General features: G+C 42.1%; 1 protein-coding gene across 4 annotated transcripts in view; it reads left to right on the top strand.

The window, feature by feature from the left end:
• plxnc1 (plexin C1) overlaps positions 1–17,679 on the top strand; it is a 130,425-nt gene that overhangs the window by 84,984 nt on the left and 27,762 nt on the right. For 3 of the 4 annotated variants that reach the window (XM_078420034.1, XM_078420035.1, XM_078420038.1), the window contains exons 13-21: positions 8–147; positions 1,485–1,673; positions 9,426–9,516; positions 10,482–10,673; positions 10,780–10,935; positions 11,679–11,784; positions 14,111–14,212; positions 16,215–16,324; positions 17,057–17,116. In XM_078420034.1, the coding sequence (XP_078276160.1) occupies positions 8–147; positions 1,485–1,673; positions 9,426–9,516; positions 10,482–10,673; positions 10,780–10,935; positions 11,679–11,784; positions 14,111–14,212; positions 16,215–16,324; positions 17,057–17,116 (1,146 nt within the window). The remainder of the gene's footprint in view (positions 1–7; positions 148–1,484; positions 1,674–9,425; positions 9,517–10,481; positions 10,674–10,779; positions 10,936–11,678; positions 11,785–14,110; positions 14,213–16,214; positions 16,325–17,056; positions 17,117–17,679) is intronic. The other variant, XM_078420036.1, reaches the window with a different exon arrangement.

Genomic DNA, 17,679 nt, shown 5'->3' on the forward strand with positions numbered 1-17,679 from the left:
GTGCTAGGAATCGATCGTTACGTCTATAAGACCAGACCGTGTGGCATCATCAGGAAGAAACACATTGAGCATTGTTGGGAAAAGGCTAAATATTGGATTGCGTGCCGCACTGCTGATCCATGGGGTGGCTGACCACAGTGTAGCCAGGTAAGTGAAAGCAGTCACAGACTGAGGTTTTACTGATAGGCAACCCTTTTTGAATGTTATGGACCTATGCCACATTCTCTATCGAAGTTGAGATAACCTGATATGCTTGTTTAAACAAACGTGTATAAGTGGCGCAGTGGGTAGAGCTGCTGCCTCACAGCGCCAGAGACCCGGGTTTGACCCTGACCGTGGGTGCTGTCAGTGTTCTCCCTATAACCACGTGAGTTTCCTCCGGGTGCTCCGGTTTCCTCCCACATCCCAAAGACGTGCGGGTTTGCAGGTTAATTGGCCCTCAGTAAATTGCCCCGAGTGTGTTGGGAGTGGATACAAAAGTGGGATAACATCAAACTTCTTGATTTGTACGGGTGACAGGGGCTATGGGGAGGGATCAGGGGTTAGGAGGGAGAGATGGATCAGCCATGATTGAATGGCAGGGTAGATTTGAGGGGCCGAATGGCCTAATTGTGCTCCTATCCCTTATGAACTTCTGAACTATGTGTGAACGGGTGATCAACTGTTGCCGTGGATTTGATAGGTCGAAGGGCCTGTATCCATGCTGTACCAACCAATCAATCTATTGATCAATCGATCGATCACAGTTATACTGTCTATTAAAGTAGATTTCAAGTTTAAATTAGATCTCCTTGGGCACCAGGAACCATGCACTGTTGGGAATCATCACGTGATTTAACTTCTAGTTACCACTCATCCTCCTGTCAGCGAGGCAGCTTCTGTGTCTAAATGTCGACGTGTCCATTCGTGAGTGTTCCTAGCAACAACGTCTGGTTTGTTTTCATTGCTGGGGAACAGATACAATAGACAATAGGTGCATGAGGAGGCCAGTCGTCTCTTCGAGCCAGCACCGCCATTCACCGTGATCATGGCTGATGATCCACGTTCCTGCCTTCTCCCTATATCCCTTGACTCCGCTATCTTTAAGAGCTCTATCTAACTCTCTCTTGAAAGTATCCAGAGAATCGGCCTCCACTGCCTTCTGAGGCAGAGAATTCAGTCTGAAGAAGGGTCTCAACCCGAAACGTCACCCATTCCTTCTCTCCAGAAATGTTGCCTGTCCCGCTGAGTTACTCCAGCAGTTTGTGTCTACCTTCCATTTAAACCAGCATCTGCAGTTTTTTTTCCCCTACAGAGAATTCCACAGATTTGCAACTCCATACCTTTGCGCTGAACAAATATGCCCTGATTAACAAGCAGATAATGATGGCCAAATAAAGTGCTTTATGCCCCAGCATCTGTTCTCCCTCCTCTCCAGCACTGAGGCCATGGAATATGGCACTGCAAGAGAATGTTGTTTCCTTTTTGGACATTTCCTCTTCCAGATCAAACGTCTGCACGATTGAGAACAGCACTCTGGTGAAATGCGTTTTACCAACGGCAATCCATGGCAAGAAAACCGTGTGTTTGTTGTATGATTCTGAAGAGGACTGTACGGCCACCAGAACTGCTTTCCTGGAGTACGTCACCAACACCTATGTGACTGAGATTCACCCAGCAGTATCCTGGCTTCAGTAAGTAGGGCAGCAGTCTGGGCAATGGATGATGTGCCCATGCTATTTAATCCGTTGTTTCAAATGTTACTCTGGCTGATTGTACCTTGCAGGAGATAGGAACGTAGACACATAGGAAACAGGTGCAGGAGTAGGCCATTCGGCCCTTTGAGCCAGCACCGCCTTTCAATATGATCGTGGCTGATCATCCAAAATCAGTACCCCGTTCCTGCTTTCTCCCCCAAATCCTTTGATTCCGTTAGCCCTAGGCACCCACAGGTACATGTGACAATAAAGTCTCATTCGGTGAATGATTTAGATTACAGCCTGCTTTGGTTTATGGCAAGGGCCTGGAAATGGGAAACCACAACATGCTCTAGGAGTCTGCGGAGTAAAGGGTAGTTGGAAACGGTGGCGCAGCGGTAGAGTTGCTGCCTCACATCGCCAGAGACCCCGGTTCGATCCTGACCATTGGTGCTGTCTGTATTGCGTTTGTTGCCTGCCTGCAGTCCGTCTGTCTTCTGTGTTTTTTGTTGTTTTTGTAGTTTTAATATGATGTAGTGTTGTATGTTATGTTTTGGGGGGGGAGGGTGGGAGGGAACGGGAACTGTAACTGTAACATTCTCTCTCCAGAACGGAGACGCGACCTTTGTTCTGTGTCGTGTCTCCGTTCCGGTTGCGGCCTACCACCGGCCATGCACCTGGGACCACCTGGGTCTCTGGTTCACAGAGCCCGCGGTCCGGACTCACCACCTGCGGCGCTGGCTGCCTGCGAATGCTGCGGGTGCGGCTGCGACTTGTCTCCGGAGGCTCCGGCGCGGGCCGCGTGGACGTCGGAAGCCCGCAGGCCCCTGGGTGGGGGCCAACATCGGGAGCTCCGACAGCGGCAGAGGCAGCGTGTTCACCCGCCCCGAATCGCGGGGCTTGGGTCGGCCCGCAACGGACCTTTCACCATCCGGCGTGGCCTGAAATAGGCCGCGGGATTTTTTTTCACCGCCCAGCGGGGGCTTCAATATCGGGAGCCCCGACCGCCTCGATGTGGCAACTCCAACAGCCTGACCGCGGGACAAGACGGCAGGGAAGAGAAAAAGACATTCTGGCCTTCCATCACAGTGAGGAGGGGACTGGAGGAGACTCACTGTGATGGATGTTTCTTTTTGTTTGGTGTTAGTTGTGATTGTATGTGTTATTGCATTTTTATTGATTAATCTTATTGGTCTTATTGTTCAACTGCGGGTAATGTTTCATTTTACTACACATTTATGTGTATGTAACAAATAAACGACTATTGATAGTTCTCCCTGTGACCACGTGGGTTTCCTCCCACACTCTAAAGATGTACAGGTTTATAGGTTAATTGGTCAAAATTGTCCCTCGTAAGAATGGGTGACGTTTTTGTTGTACTTCGTGGTCCGGTACCTGTTGTACCTTTAGTGACTCTGGAAGGACCACAAGTACACTTGTGTAAAAGTTACATTGCTGGAGCTCAACTCCAGGCTCTTTATTCCGTGGCCACCTGCATCCAGAGTGGCCGCCTAATCACACCAATCACTTATATACACAGGCATACAAAGTAGTCCTTGTTTTGATAAATATTTTTATTAAACATAAGTACATATTAATAAAATATACTTATCACATACATTCGTAATATTATTAATATTAACAATTATGTCTTACATATTTCTATACTTTTTTTCTTTTTTTCCAGAGAGGGAAAGATAGAGAAAAATAAAATAAAAATAAGAAATCCAAATTGGAGAAATGAATGGAGTATTAAAAAAGTTATCTATCATTGGAGATATATCCATGATTTATTATACATAATTCTTCCTCCATTCCATTATTCAGGCCACGGTCAGGTCCTCGCACCAAGCCATTTTGACCCTTTAAATATGCAATAAATGGAGACCATATTCCTCTGAAAAGATTCAACCTGTCCATTAGTACAAGTCTCAATCTTTCCAGATGAAGTGTCTCCGACATTCCTGTAATCCACATTTTAATTGTGGGGGATGTAGGACCTTTCCAGAATTTCAATATTAATTTTTTCCCAATTATTAAACTATAATCAATAAAAATTCTTTGATTCATTGTTATTAATTGATCTGTTTCTAATATTCCCAGTATTATTAAGTTTGAGTCAGGGATCAGCTTCATATTAACAACATTCGAAATTATTTTAAATATTTCTGTCCAGAATTTAGTGATTTTTTCACAGTTTGTGAATATGTGCGTTAAGTTAGCTTCCAATTGCTGACATTTGTCACAAATGGCAGATATATTTGGAAAAATACTATGTAATTTAGCTTTTGAATAATGTAGTCTATGTAATATTTTAAATTGTATAAGAGAGTGTCTAGCATTTAGCGAACAGTGATGTATGTGTTGTAAACTTTCATCCCATATATCGGGTCTAATAATTTGACCTAATTCATTTTCCCATGATTGTCTATATATTTCTGTCCTTGGAGCGTCGTTTTCCAGTAAAATATTATAAATATATGATATCAATTTTTCTGTATTTGGGTGTTTATTCAGACATTCATCTAAAATCTCTGTCTTTCTATTTCTAATTTCATGTGTATTTGCTTTTACATAATCTCTAATTTGTAAATATCTAAAGTAATCTTTTGAATGTAATCCATAAATTTGTTGTAATTCTTGAAATGAAAGGAAAATTTTTTCCCTATAGAGATCTCCCATCTTATTAATTCCACAGTTTTTCCATTGTAAAAAACCTTTATCTATCATTGAAGGTTTAAATGTGATGTTATTTACAATAGTAAGAGCTAGTGGTATACATTCCAATTTTAATGTTTTCTTTATTTGTTTCCAAATACGTATTCCACTATCTATTATAAGGTTTTCACTATAGGTTTTCTTACTTATTTTATTATTGGCGAATAAAATTGAACTAATTTCAAAGGGCAAACAATCTTCTTTTTCCATTTTTAACCAGGTTGGTTGTTTATCTGTCTCTACTAACCAAAAGTTAATATTTTTAATATTGACTGCCCAATAATAAAACGTAAAGTTTGGTAGAGCTAGACCTCCATTTATTTTTGGTTTACATAAGTGTTCTTTTTTTATTCTATGGCTCTTATAATCCCAGATAAAGTTAGTGACTATGGAATCAATCTTTTTAAAAAAAAATTTAGGAAGATATATCGGAATCATTTGGAAAAGATATAATAATTGTGGAAGAAAAATCATTTTTATTGCATTAATTCTACCTATCGTTGAGATTGGTAATGTTTTCCAATATAAAATATTTTTATTTAATTTATTCAATAAGAGCGGAAAATTAGATTTAAATAAAGAATCAAATCTTTTTGTTACATAAATTCCAAGATATTTTATTTTTTCGTTTGCTATCTTAAAAGGAAATTGTTGTAATATATGTAGATTATTTACCCTTATCGGCATAAGTTCACTTTTATTCCAATTAATACTATATCCTGAATATGATCCAAATTCAGTTATTAATTTTAGTAAATTTGGAATACTAATTTCCGGGTTTGTGATATAAAGTAATACATCATCCGCATATAAAGAAATTTTATTTTCATTATTCGTTGTGTCATATCCATATATTTCAGGATGTGTTCTCACCCGTTGAGCTAAAGGTTCTAATGCAAGTGCAAACAATAGTGGGGATAAAGGACAACCCTGTCTGCAGCCTCGAAATAGATTAAATTTATTTGATAGTATTTGATTTGTTATTATTCTAGCTGTTGGATTGGTATATAATAATTTAACCCAAGTGATAAACTTCTCTCCCAAATTAAAAAATTCCATAACCGAAAACAAATAAGACCATTCCACTTGGTCAAAGGCTTTCTCCGCATCTAACGAAATAATTACTAAGTCTTTATTAATACCTCTTTTCGAATATATAATATTATATAATCGTCTGAGGTTATATGAGGAATATCGTTTTGGTATAAATCCTGTTTGATCGGGGTGAATTAGTTTATTAATAACTGTGCTTAATCTTTGTGCTAATATTTTCGTTAGTATCTTTTGATCAGTATTTAAAAGAGCTATAGCTCTATATGATCCTGGGTCCTCCAGATCTTTGTCTATTTTAGGTATAAGTGTTATAATAGATTCATTTAACGTTTCTGGTAGTTTCTGATAAATATAGATATTTTCATAAAGTATCTTCAGACGTGGTGTGATCAGATCATAAAATGTTTTATAAAATTCCGAACCGATACCATCTGGTCCCGGTGTTTTACCATTTTTTAATGATCTGATAGATTCTTCAACTTCTTTTACTGAAATTTCCGCATTTAGTGATTCTCTATTTTGTAAATCCAACCCCTTCAGATTACATTTTTTTTTAAATGCTTCTATTCCTATCCTATTTTCTGTCGTTTTAGCTGAATATAGATTTTTATAATATTGCAGAAATCTCTCATTAATATCTTTAGGTTGTACTAAAGGTTCGCCAGTATGTGATTTAATCCTATGGATTATTTTTTCTCCTTCCATCTTTCTAAGTTGACGAGCCAATAATTTATGAGGTTTATCTCCAAATTCAAATTGTGATTGTTTGGTGTATTGGTAGTGTTTTACGACTTGATCTGAGTATATTTTATTTTATTTATATTTCAGTGCAGCAATTTTATTATGTATTATTATAGATGGATTAGCAGCGTTCTCTGTATCTAATTGTTTAATCTCCTTTTCTAATTCCTGTTGTTCCCTCCGATTCTTTTTATTATAGAATGCTTGAGAAGATATCATAATTCCACGGACATATGCTTTAAAAGTTTCCCATAGTAGGGCAGAAGATATTTCCGGTTTATCATTTATTTCGAAAAAAATCTTAATCTGTTCTATAATATATTCCTGAGTTGTTTTATTTTTTAATATTTGTGGGTTAAATCTCCATTGTCCCCGTTTTTCCATTTTACCATTTATTTTAATCATAAATGTTAAAGGTGCATGATCTGAGATTGTAATATTATGGTATTTTGAATTATAAGTGAGTGAGATAAGTTTAGCATCGACCAAAAAATAATCTATTCTTGAATAGGTTTTATGTACAGGTGAATAAAATGAGTATTCTCGTCCAGTTGGGTTTTCCACTCTCCAAACATCTTTAATATTACTAGTATCCATATATGCATTTAATAAGTCACTGGTAGTCCTTGTGACCAACAAAGTAGTCCTAGCAATATCACAATAGTTTTGGGTCGAGACCCTTCTTCAGACTGTCAAAGATCAGTTCAGTTTAGTTTATTGTCATGTGTCAGGTACAGTGAAAAGCTTGTGTTGCATGTTAACTAGTGAGATGAAAGACAATACATGATTACAATTGAGCCATCCACAGTGTACCGATACATGATAAAGGGAATAATGTTTAGTGCAAGGTAAAGCCAGCAAAGTCCAATCAAAGATAGTCCAAGGGCCACCAATGAGGTAGATAGTAGCGCAGGACTGCTCTCTAGTTGTGGTAGGATGGTTCCGTTGCCTGATAACAGCTGCGAAGAAGCTGTCCATGGAGCTGTGCATTTTCATATCTCTTTTATATCTTTTGTCTGGTGGGAGAGGGGAGAAGAGGGAAGGGCCAGGGTGAGGTCATAAGGTCATAAGTGATAGGAGTAGAGTTAGGCCATTCAGCCCATCAAGTCTACTCCACCATTCAATCATGGATGATCTATCTCTCCCTCCTAACCCTATTCTCCCGCCTTCTCTCCATAACCTCTGACACCTGTCCTGATCAAGATCTATCTATCTCTGCCATAAAAATATCCACTCTCTTGGCCTCCACAGCCTTCTGTGGCAAAGAATTCCACAGATTCACCACCCACTGACTGAAGAAATTCCTCCTCATCTCCTACCTAAAAGAACATCTTTTAATTCTGAGGCTATGACCTCTAGTCCTAGACTCTCCCACTAGTGGAAACATCCTCTCCACATCCACTCTATCCAGGCCTTTCACTATTCTGTATGTTTCAATGAGGTCCCCCCTCATTCTTCTAAACTCCAGCGACTACAGGCCCAGTGCCATCAAACGCTCATCATAGGTTAACCTACTCATTCCTGGGATCATTCTTGTAAACCTCCTCTGGACCCTCTCCAGAGCCAGCACATCCTTCCTCAGATATGGGGCCCAAAAATGGCTGACAATATTTCAGATGCGGCCTGACCAGCACTACATAGAGCCTCAGCATTACATCACTGTTTTTGTATACAAGCCCTCTTGAAATAAATGCTAGCATTGAGTTTGCTTTCTTTACTACCGATTCGACTTGCAAGTTAACCTTTTGGGAATCCTGCACCAGCACTTCCTTTGCACCTCCTTTGGTTCCTTTGCACCTCTGATTTCTGGATTCTCTCCCCATTTAGAAAATAGTCTTAGCCTTTATTCCTACTGTCAAAATGCATGGCTCCACACTTTGCTACGCTATATTCCATCTGCCATTTCTCTGCCCACTCTCCCAACCTGTCCAAGTCCTTCTGCAGAGTCCCTGCTTTCTCTAAACTACCTGCACTTCCACCTATTTTTGTATCATTTTTGGATACTGGCCCTTGATTATGCTGCTGGCCTTGCCGAGGCAGTGGAAGGAAGGTTGGTTTGAATGATGGTCTGGGCTACGTCCACAATTCTCTGCAGTTTCTTGCGGTTTTGGATGGAGCTGTTCCCAGACCAAGCTGTGATGCATCCCGATAAAATGCTTTCTGTGGCGCATCTGTAGAAGTTGGTGAGAGTGGTTAGGGACATGCTGAACCTTCTCAGCCTTCTTAGGGAGTGGAGATTAATGCCAAAGCAGTAAGATTTAATTTCAAAAGACCAAGTGGACCCGTTGGGGTCCTCCTCCCATTCACTCCGCTCTCCCCTCCCCTCTCACACCTTCCCCTCTCCCCCCTCCCCCCCCACCCACTCCCCATCCGCTTCACCCCTTCCCCCATCCCTCCCCCTCCCTCCCCTCCTCCTCCACCCCTCCGACCCCATCCCATCCCCCCTCCATCTACTTCCCCCTCTCCCCCATCCCCTTTCCCCCTCCCCTCCCTAACCCCCTCCACACCTCCCTTCGTTCGGCCCAACCAAGGCGCCATTGCCGGGCGGGGAGTACCGCAGTGGCCGGGCAAGGGGGGGACAGGGAGAAGGCACTGACCTCGGCCCCGTTTCTCCTGTGGGCCGGGCGTGGAGCCGAAGCTTCTCCTGCTGCGAGCGGCGGGGTCGGCCATCTTGTGGATCCTCTGCAGCAGCCTCTGTGGTGTGCTACACCATGGGAGGAAGCGGGGCATGCTGGGACGGGCGCTGGTCCTCCCGCTGGTCCTCCCAGGGGGAGGGGGGGAGCTCAATTTGTTAAAGTTTATTAGATAAATTGTTTTTAAAGAGTGACAAAGGTGGGTTTATTCAGACCACGAGGGAATGGAGAGTAGGGTGGGCCTGAAATTGTCGCGCTGTCGTGTACCGTTTTGTCTGTGTAGAGGGCATGGTACACACATAAACATATACACACAAACAAACCAAGAGTTTTAGAGATATATATATATATATATAATATATAGATAGATAATGATCAATGTTACACCGGGTAACATTGATATTGATAACCAGGATATCAATGTCAAATGATATTTGATAGCCCTCTCAAATATCACACATTACGTGGGAAGATGCAAACATATATTAGTCTGACCTATAATGCCAAACCTTAGTCTTGTTCAATCCAGAGGGACTCCCCTGTCCTCCACTAATATTCATCTGTTGTTGAAGTCTTGATTTCTTCTTTCTGTTTTTATTTACAGTGGAGGACGCAGAATGACAATAAGAGGCAAAAATTTAGATGTGCTTAAACAGATGCAGGTGTCATTATCTGAAGGTCAGCGGTCATGGGTTGTAAGTTCATTTTATCTTCCTGTTCCTGAGAGCTGCATTAAAAGTGGAATAACTGATTTTTCAGATGGTGATGTTGCAATTTAACTTGGGGGTGAACTCTGTATGTTAATGCTAGAGTCATGGTCATAGGGTGGTACAGCGTTGAAACAGGCCCTTCGGCCCAACTTGCCCACACCGACCAACAATGTCCCATCTGCACTCGTCCCACCTGCCTGCGTTTGTCCATATCCCTCCAAACCTACTATCCATGTACCTGTCTGAATGTTTCTTAAACCTTGCGATAATCCCTGCCTCAACTACCTCCTCTGGCAGCTTGTTCCATACACCCACCACCCTCTGTGTGAAAAAGCTACCCCTCAGATTCCTATTAAATATCACAATATCTGTCATAAGAGGAAAGATTGGAAAGACTGGGCTTGTATTTATTGGAATTTGGAAGGATGAGAGGGGATCTTATAGAAACGTATACAATTATAAAAGGACTGGACAAGCTAGACGCAGGGAAAAATTTCCCAATGTTGGGGGAGTCCAGAACCAGGGGCCACAGTCTAAGAATAAAGGGGAGGCCATTTAAAACTGAGATGAGAAAGAACTTTTTCACCCAGAGAGTTGTGAATTTGTGGAATTCTCTGCCACAGAGGGTGGTAGAGGCCAATTCACTGGATGAATTTAAAAGATAGAGCTTTAGGGGCTAGTGGAATCAAGGGGTATGGGGAGAAGGCAGCACGGGTTACTGATTGTGGATGATCAGCCATGATCACAATGAATGGCAGTGCTGGCTCGAAAGGCCAAATGGCCTCCTCCTGCGCCTATTTTCTATGTTTCAATGTTAAATCTTTTCCCCCTTCACCTTAGACCCATGTCCTCTGTCCACAATTCCCCTATTCTGAGCAAGAGACTCTGTGCGTCTACCCGATCTATTCCTCACATGATTTGATACCCCTTGCTATCTGTTTGTTGTCTAGGAGTGTTCAACTGATCAAGGGAACTGGATCTGTGAATCTCCATTTATCCAAAATGGAATTCCAGGCAACTACTCTGTAGTTTTTCGCATCTCTGGATCTGAGCAGCAAGTCAATCTGATATACCACGAGAATCCTGTATTTTACAACTTCACAAAGGTCATTGACGAAAAACAAGTCCTGATAACAGTGATGGTAAAAACAAAAGCTATAAAAGCTATTTCATCTTCTCAGATGCTTGACATTCACCGCTCACTTATTTTGAGGCATTCTCCATTGACAATTTTTTTAAATTTTGCAGCGGAAGGTAGATGAGTTACAACTTTCTACAAGTGACGTCAAGATCATCGTTCACAGCAATAAAGCCGACCCGTTAGAATGCAACATTACAGAAGTGATGGTCGACAAAATAAAATGTGTCTTAAACACAACTGACATTTCAATATCAAAATTAGAGGTACATTCAAACGATTGTTTTTATTTGTGCTGGTGTCATGGTGAGATCATTCTTTGCACCGTCTCTAATCATAGAGTGATACAGTGTGGAAACAGGCTCTTCAGTCCAACTTGCCCTCACCGTCCAACATGTCCCATCTGCACTACTCCTAATGGTATCCTTACATATTGTACAATGTACACAGAATTGCACATCCCGTCCTACCATGATATAATTTGAGGGAAATCTATTTTACTAAATGTTTTTTTTCATTCAAATACAAAGGTTATTGCAAGTTAATGTTGCTCTATACAGATGATAATGGTAATAAAGCTGACAGGACCTTTTAGCCACATGAACCAAGAGAAAAAGATTAACATGTGCTTGGATAAATCTGGTGACAGGGCAGTAGTTTAGTTTAGAGATACAGCACAGAAACAGGCCCTTCAGCCCACCGAGTCCACGCTGACCAGCGATCCTCGTACACTGATGCTATCCAGGAACAATTTACAATTTTTACCAAAGCCAACTAACCTACAAACTTGAAGGTAGACACAAAATGCTGGAGTAACTCAGCGGGTCAGGCAGCATCTCTGGAGCGAAGGAATAGGTGACGTTTCGGGTCGAGACTCTTCTTCAGACCTTATCATTCAAAGTGGAATATTGAAGTTGTTGATTTAAAATCTTAATCATTTACAGTTATTAACTCCTAGTGACTTAAATTTTGTTGCTTTAAAAGTATTAAAGTTATGTTTTCTACCTAGATGAGAATTGGACAATACACTAGAAACCTAATTATTCCACCGACCAACAAATACATTTTCTTTGGATTTCTTGTGATACCTGTTATGCTGGTGATTTTCAGTGCCAGTAAGTATTTAATGTACAATTTTAAATGTTATTCGATAAAATAACTGATATCTGTTAGTGCTCTCCCAGCAATTGTCTTGTCTTGCCTGCCACTTGCTTTGGCCAGAGTTGGAATAATGGGAATGAGGGAGGGATGTGGGATGTGGGATTGATCAACGTAGAGAAGAATGGATGGCATAGAGGGAATGGTGGAACAAATCTGAATTGATGGATTCGTAGTTTAATGGATGAAGATTGAGTGAACATGGAGAAAATGGATGGATGGATAAGAACTGTTCCTAAACTCACAGTGGTTGTGTAATTAAGGCATCAAGAATTAATTACTGGCTAATTGTGTGTTATTGCAGTTGGTCAAAATTAGATTAAACTTAGAATGACTCTGAGTGACCTGATCATCCGTAGCATCTTTAGCAGCTAACAACCCAGCGTTATGAATATTGATTTCTCTAACTTCAAGTAACCCTTGCATCCCCTCTCTCCGTCCCTCCCCCACCCTCGGCTAGTAATTTTACTAGTTTCAAAGTCATCTTGTTGAGTCTCATTGTCTGTAACTTGTTTTCACCTAGCCCAGAGCTAACAAAGGCCCGTTTCCTTTAACATCTTTTCGTTTTTGCATATCTTTCATTCATTTGTTCTATATTTTTCACCCATATGTTTAGACCGTAATGGTGTATCCTTATTGTTTTGATGTGTTTATGCTTTATTCTTAATTGTTAACTGTATGTTTGTGTTGTTATTTGTGAGCGGAGCACCAAGGCACATTCCTTGTATATGCATACTTGGCCAATAAACTTATTCATATCATATTTCTCTATATCACCATCTATATCTCTCATTCCCCTCTCCCCTGACTCTCAGTCTGAAGAAGGGTCTCAGTCACTGAAAGGAAGCATGCAGGTACAGCAGGCAGTGAAGAAAGCAAATGGAATGTTGGCCTTCGTAAGAAGAGGAGTTGAGTATAAGAGCAAAGAGGTCCTTCTACAGTTGTACCGGGCCCTGGTGAGACCGCACCTGGAGTACTGTGTGCAGTTTTGGTCTCCAAATTTGAGGAAGGATATTCTTGCTATTGAGGGCGTGCAGCGTAGGTTCACTAGGTTAATTCCCGGAATGGCGGGACTGTCGTATGTTGAAAGGCTGGAGCGATTAGGCTTGTATACACTGGAATTTAGAAGGATGAGGGGGGATCTTATTGAAACATATAAGATAATTAGGGGATTGGACACATTAGAGGCAGGAAACATGTTCCCAATGTTGGGGGAGTCCAGAACAAGGGGCCACAGTTTAAGAATAAGGGGTAGCCATTTAGAATGGAGATGAGGAAGAACTTTTTCAGTCAGAGAGTGGTGAAGGTGTGGAATTCTCTGCCTCAGAAGGCAGTGGAGGCCAGTTCGTTGGATGCTTTCAAGAGAGAGCTGTATAGAGCTCTTAAGGATAGCGGAGTGAGGGGGTATGGGGAGAAGGCAGGAACGGGGTACTGATTGAGAGTGATCAGCCATGATCGCATTGAATGGCGGTGCTGGCTCGAAGGGCTGAATGGCCTACTCCTGCACCTATTGTCTATTGTCTATTGACCCGAAACATCACCTATTCCCTTTCTCCAGAGATGCTGCCTGACCCGCTGAGTTACTCCAGCTTTTTGTGTCTAGCTGTAGCAAGATTCAGGATATGGGAAACAAAAAACCTAAATGCTGAAAGAACTGAGCCAGTCGAGCAGTATCTATGGGAAGTAAAAACAGTTAATGCTTCAGGTCTGATCAATCATTTTCAACCTGACAACGAAGTTGCCTTCTCTTTCCACAGGTGCTGTTTGACTGGCTGAGTTAATCAGGTCATAAGTGATAGGAGCAGTAGTCAAGTCTGCTCCGCCATTCAATCATGGCTGATCTATCTCTCCCTCCTAACCCCATTCTCCTGCCTTCTCCCCATAACCCTTGACACCCGTACTAATCAAGAATCTATCTGTCTCTGCCTTCAAGAATTCATCCAGCATTTGTTTCTGTTGCAAAGTTTAACGATCTGCAGTTTTCTTTTTTCCATGTGCGGGAAATCATCAAAAGGATAGCAGTGTCAGAAATATTTCAGGAAATGCTTTGAAAGATGTTGGAGCATTTTAATTTGCTGATGGAGTGTGGTTTTCACAAGCTTAATTCTGTACCAGTATTTAGTATTATGTATTATTTCTCGGGTCACATTTCATAAACTTTGACTAGAAATCTGTCTGAGCCTTCTGGTTTTGGAAAGGTTTCTCCTGCAGTGGTTACTGCTATTTGACCCAGAACTTAGTTTGCTTTGATTCACAGCTGATCAAATGATTCCCTTTCTCCAGTATATTTTTGGGCATCGCGTCAGAAAGACAAGCAATTCTCTAAAAAACTGGATTCCCAAATGGAGCTCTTGGAAAGTCAATTCCGGACACAAATTCGAGAAGGTAACTAGTAACTGTTTAATGTTGAAAGTTTAACTATTGCATTTAGCAATGCATCACCTGCGGTTGTAAAGGTGATACAGTACTTTAGAGTTTCACTAATCTAGTTTAGTTTAGTTTATTGTCACGTGTGCCGAGGTACAGTGAAAAGCTTTTGTTGCGTGCTAACCAGTCAGCGGAAAGACATTGCATGATTACAATTGAGCCACTTACAGCATATAGATACATGATAAGGGAATAACGTTTAATGCAAGGTAAAGGCAGCAAAGTCCGATCAAAGATAGTCCGAGTGTCTTCAATGAGGTGGATAGTAGTTCAGTACTGCTCTCTGGTTGTGGTGGGATGGTTCAGTTGCCTGACAACAGCTGGGAAGAAACTGTTCCTGAATCTGGAGGTGTGCGTTTTCACATCTCTATACCTTTTGCCTGAAGGGAGAGGGGAGAAGAGGGAGTGGCCAGGGTGCGACTCGTCCTTGATTATGCTGCTGGCCTTGCCGAGGCAGCGTGAGGTGTAGATGGAGACAATAGAGGGTGGTTGGTTTGTGTGATGGTCTGGGCTGTGTCCACAATTCATTGCAATATCTTGTGGCCTTGCGAGTCAGTCCCCCTTGGTCCCCCTTCCTGACTCTCAGTCTGATGAAGGGTCTCGACCCGAAATGTCACCTACTCCTTTTCTCCAGAGATGCTGCCTGACCTGCTGGGTTACTCCAGCATTTTGTGTCTATCCTCAATAAACCAGCATCTGCGGTTCTTTTTTATACATACTTTTAATTGGACTTTCTCTTGCTCAAAATGTTTTACCTTTTATCCTTCATCTGTACACTTTAGTTCAGTTTAATTTTTTTTAGAGATACAGTGCGGAAACAGGCCCACCGGGTCCGCACCGACCAGCGATCCCCGCACATTAACACTATCCTATCCCAACTAGGAACAATTTTTACATTTACAAAGCCAATTAACCTACAAATCTGTACATCTTTGGAGAAAACCAAAGATCTCGGAGAAAAACCCATGCAGGTCACTGGGAGAAGGTACAAACTCCGTACAGACAGCGCCCGTAGTCGGGATCAAACCCATGTCTCCGGCGCTGCATTCGCTGTAAGGCAGCAACTCTACCGTTGAGCCACCGTGCCACCCTAAACACTGTGGACAGCTTGATTGTAATCATGTAATGCCTTTTCGTTGACTGATTAAACAACAAAAGCTTTTCACTGTACCTCAGTACCCAGGGTAATAATAACATGACAATAAACTAAACTCAACGAGCATAATATTGTGTAGGAAAAAAACTGCAGATGCTGGTTTAAATCAAAGGTAGACACAAAATGCTGGAGTAACGCAGCGGGTCAGGCAGCATCTGCGGAGAGAAGGAATTCACCCTGAGAGTTGTGAATTTGCGGAATTCTCTGCTACAGAAGGCAGTGGAGGCTAATTCACTGGATGACTTTAAAAGAGAGTTAGATTTAGCTCTAGGGGCTAGTGGAATCGAGGGATATGGGGAGAAGGCAGGCACAGGTGGATGATGATCAGCCATGATCACAATCAATGGCGGTGCTGGCTCGAAGGGCCAAATGGCCTCCTCCTGCACCTATTTTTTATGTTTCTATGTTTCTAAAGGGTCGAGACCCTTCTTCAGACTGATGTCAGGGTAGGGGTTGGGACGAAGATAGAATGTAGGAGACAGGAAGACTAGTGGGAGAACTGGGAAGGGGGAGGGGATGGAGAGAGAGGGAAAGCAGGGACTATCTGAAGTTAGAGAAGTCAATGTTCATACCGCTGGGGTGTAGGTATGTTCATACCCAAACAAAATATGAGGAGCTGTTCCTCCAATTTGCGCTGGGCCTCAGTCTGACAATGGAGGAGGCCCAGGACAGATGGTGAAGTTTAAGGTGAAATACTACAGGTAGCTGTTTAGAGCGTGATAATTGACTTTAAAATAACACAGGTAGCATTTAGTCCAAGGACAGAGTAAATGTTGGAAATGTTAAGCTCTTTGTATTTTCAAGGTTTCGTTGAGCTGCAGACTGAGGGGTCAGATGTGTGCCTGCTGAGGGATTACAACAGTATCCCGTTCTTGGATTATATGCATTTTGCAACAAGAATATTCTTTCCTGAGGTAACACTTATAACTTGATCTCTTCAAATGTTGCAGAACTAACAATGACAAAACCAGAGAGAGACACAAAAGGCTGGAGTAACTCAGCGGGTCAGGCAGCATCTATGGAGAAAAGGAATAGGTGACGTTTGGGGTCGAGGCCCTTCAGTCTGAGAGTCAGGGGAACGGGTCTTAAGGAATAAGAGTAGAATTAGGCCATTCGGCCCATCAAGTCTACTCTGCCATGGCTGATCTATCTCTCCCTCTATCTCTCCCTCCTAACCCCATTCTCCTGCCTTCTCCCCATAACCTCTGACACCTGTCCTAATAAAGAAAGCGAGGAAACAACAGATATTGATGGTACTTAGAAGAAATGAGTGGAAGATCAGCAAAGAGCAACAATAAACAAAAAAGCAAGCACACAATCAGTAAAATTAATCAGGAGGACAGTGAAACTAGTCGGAGTACTAGGGTAGGGGAGAGACGGAGAGAGACGGGATGCAAGGGGTTACTTAAAATTTGAGAAATCAATATTCACTATCAATATGGGGTGTAAGCTGCCCAAGCAAACGATGAGGTGCTGTTCCTCCAATTTATGCTGAGCCTCACTCTGACAGTGAAGGAGGCCCAGGACGGAAAGGTCAATGTGGGAATGGGAGGGAGAGTGACAAAACCGTGTCAGTCCAAGTTATTTGGTCATGTTAATGTATAGAATTTGTTATTATTTTGTCCTCTTTTTAATGTTTTCTCCAGTCGGTAAATGAATCAAGTGAAACAAGCTTTGTGAAGGATCTGATCGTCACGATGCCACAGGTACACTTTATGTGTATTAGCATTCATTTATTCGTGAAACAATCACCTAAAGTTCACTGTTGATGATAGCCAAACCTCCTAGGGGTGAGTTGCTTCTACTCCAGCTCTTTGGGTTGTAATATGGTTGATGAGGCCAATGTGCGACCCGGCAGATTTGGCCAGCAGTCGGCCCTTCGGCCTACCGGGCCCTCGCCGACCAGCGATCCCCGCAGATTTGGCCACAAGTGGGCCAAGCAGTCCTTGACAGAGAGAGTGGGTGATTAGTTCAGGAGGTGGTGTGTTTCTTCCACTGTTCACAGTGGGCTTCTTTGTAAGCTGATGAATGACCTCAAGGTTCTCAGTACCATCTCCAATGTCACTTCTTCATCTGCAGTGGTCATGGGCTACGGATTTTCAGTGACTTGGTGGGAACGTTATATCAGTCTCTATGGATTAGAGTCATAGAGTGATACCGTGTGGAAATAGGCCCTTCAGCCCAACATGCCCACACCAGCCAACATGTCCCATCTACACAAGTCCCACCTGCCCCTGTTTGGCCCATATCCCTCTAAACCTGTCCTATC

This window comes from Rhinoraja longicauda, chromosome 23, assembly GCF_053455715.1.
Source record: "Rhinoraja longicauda isolate Sanriku21f chromosome 23, sRhiLon1.1, whole genome shotgun sequence".
In the NCBI taxonomy this organism is placed as follows: Eukaryota; Metazoa; Chordata; class Chondrichthyes; order Rajiformes; family Arhynchobatidae; genus Rhinoraja; species Rhinoraja longicauda.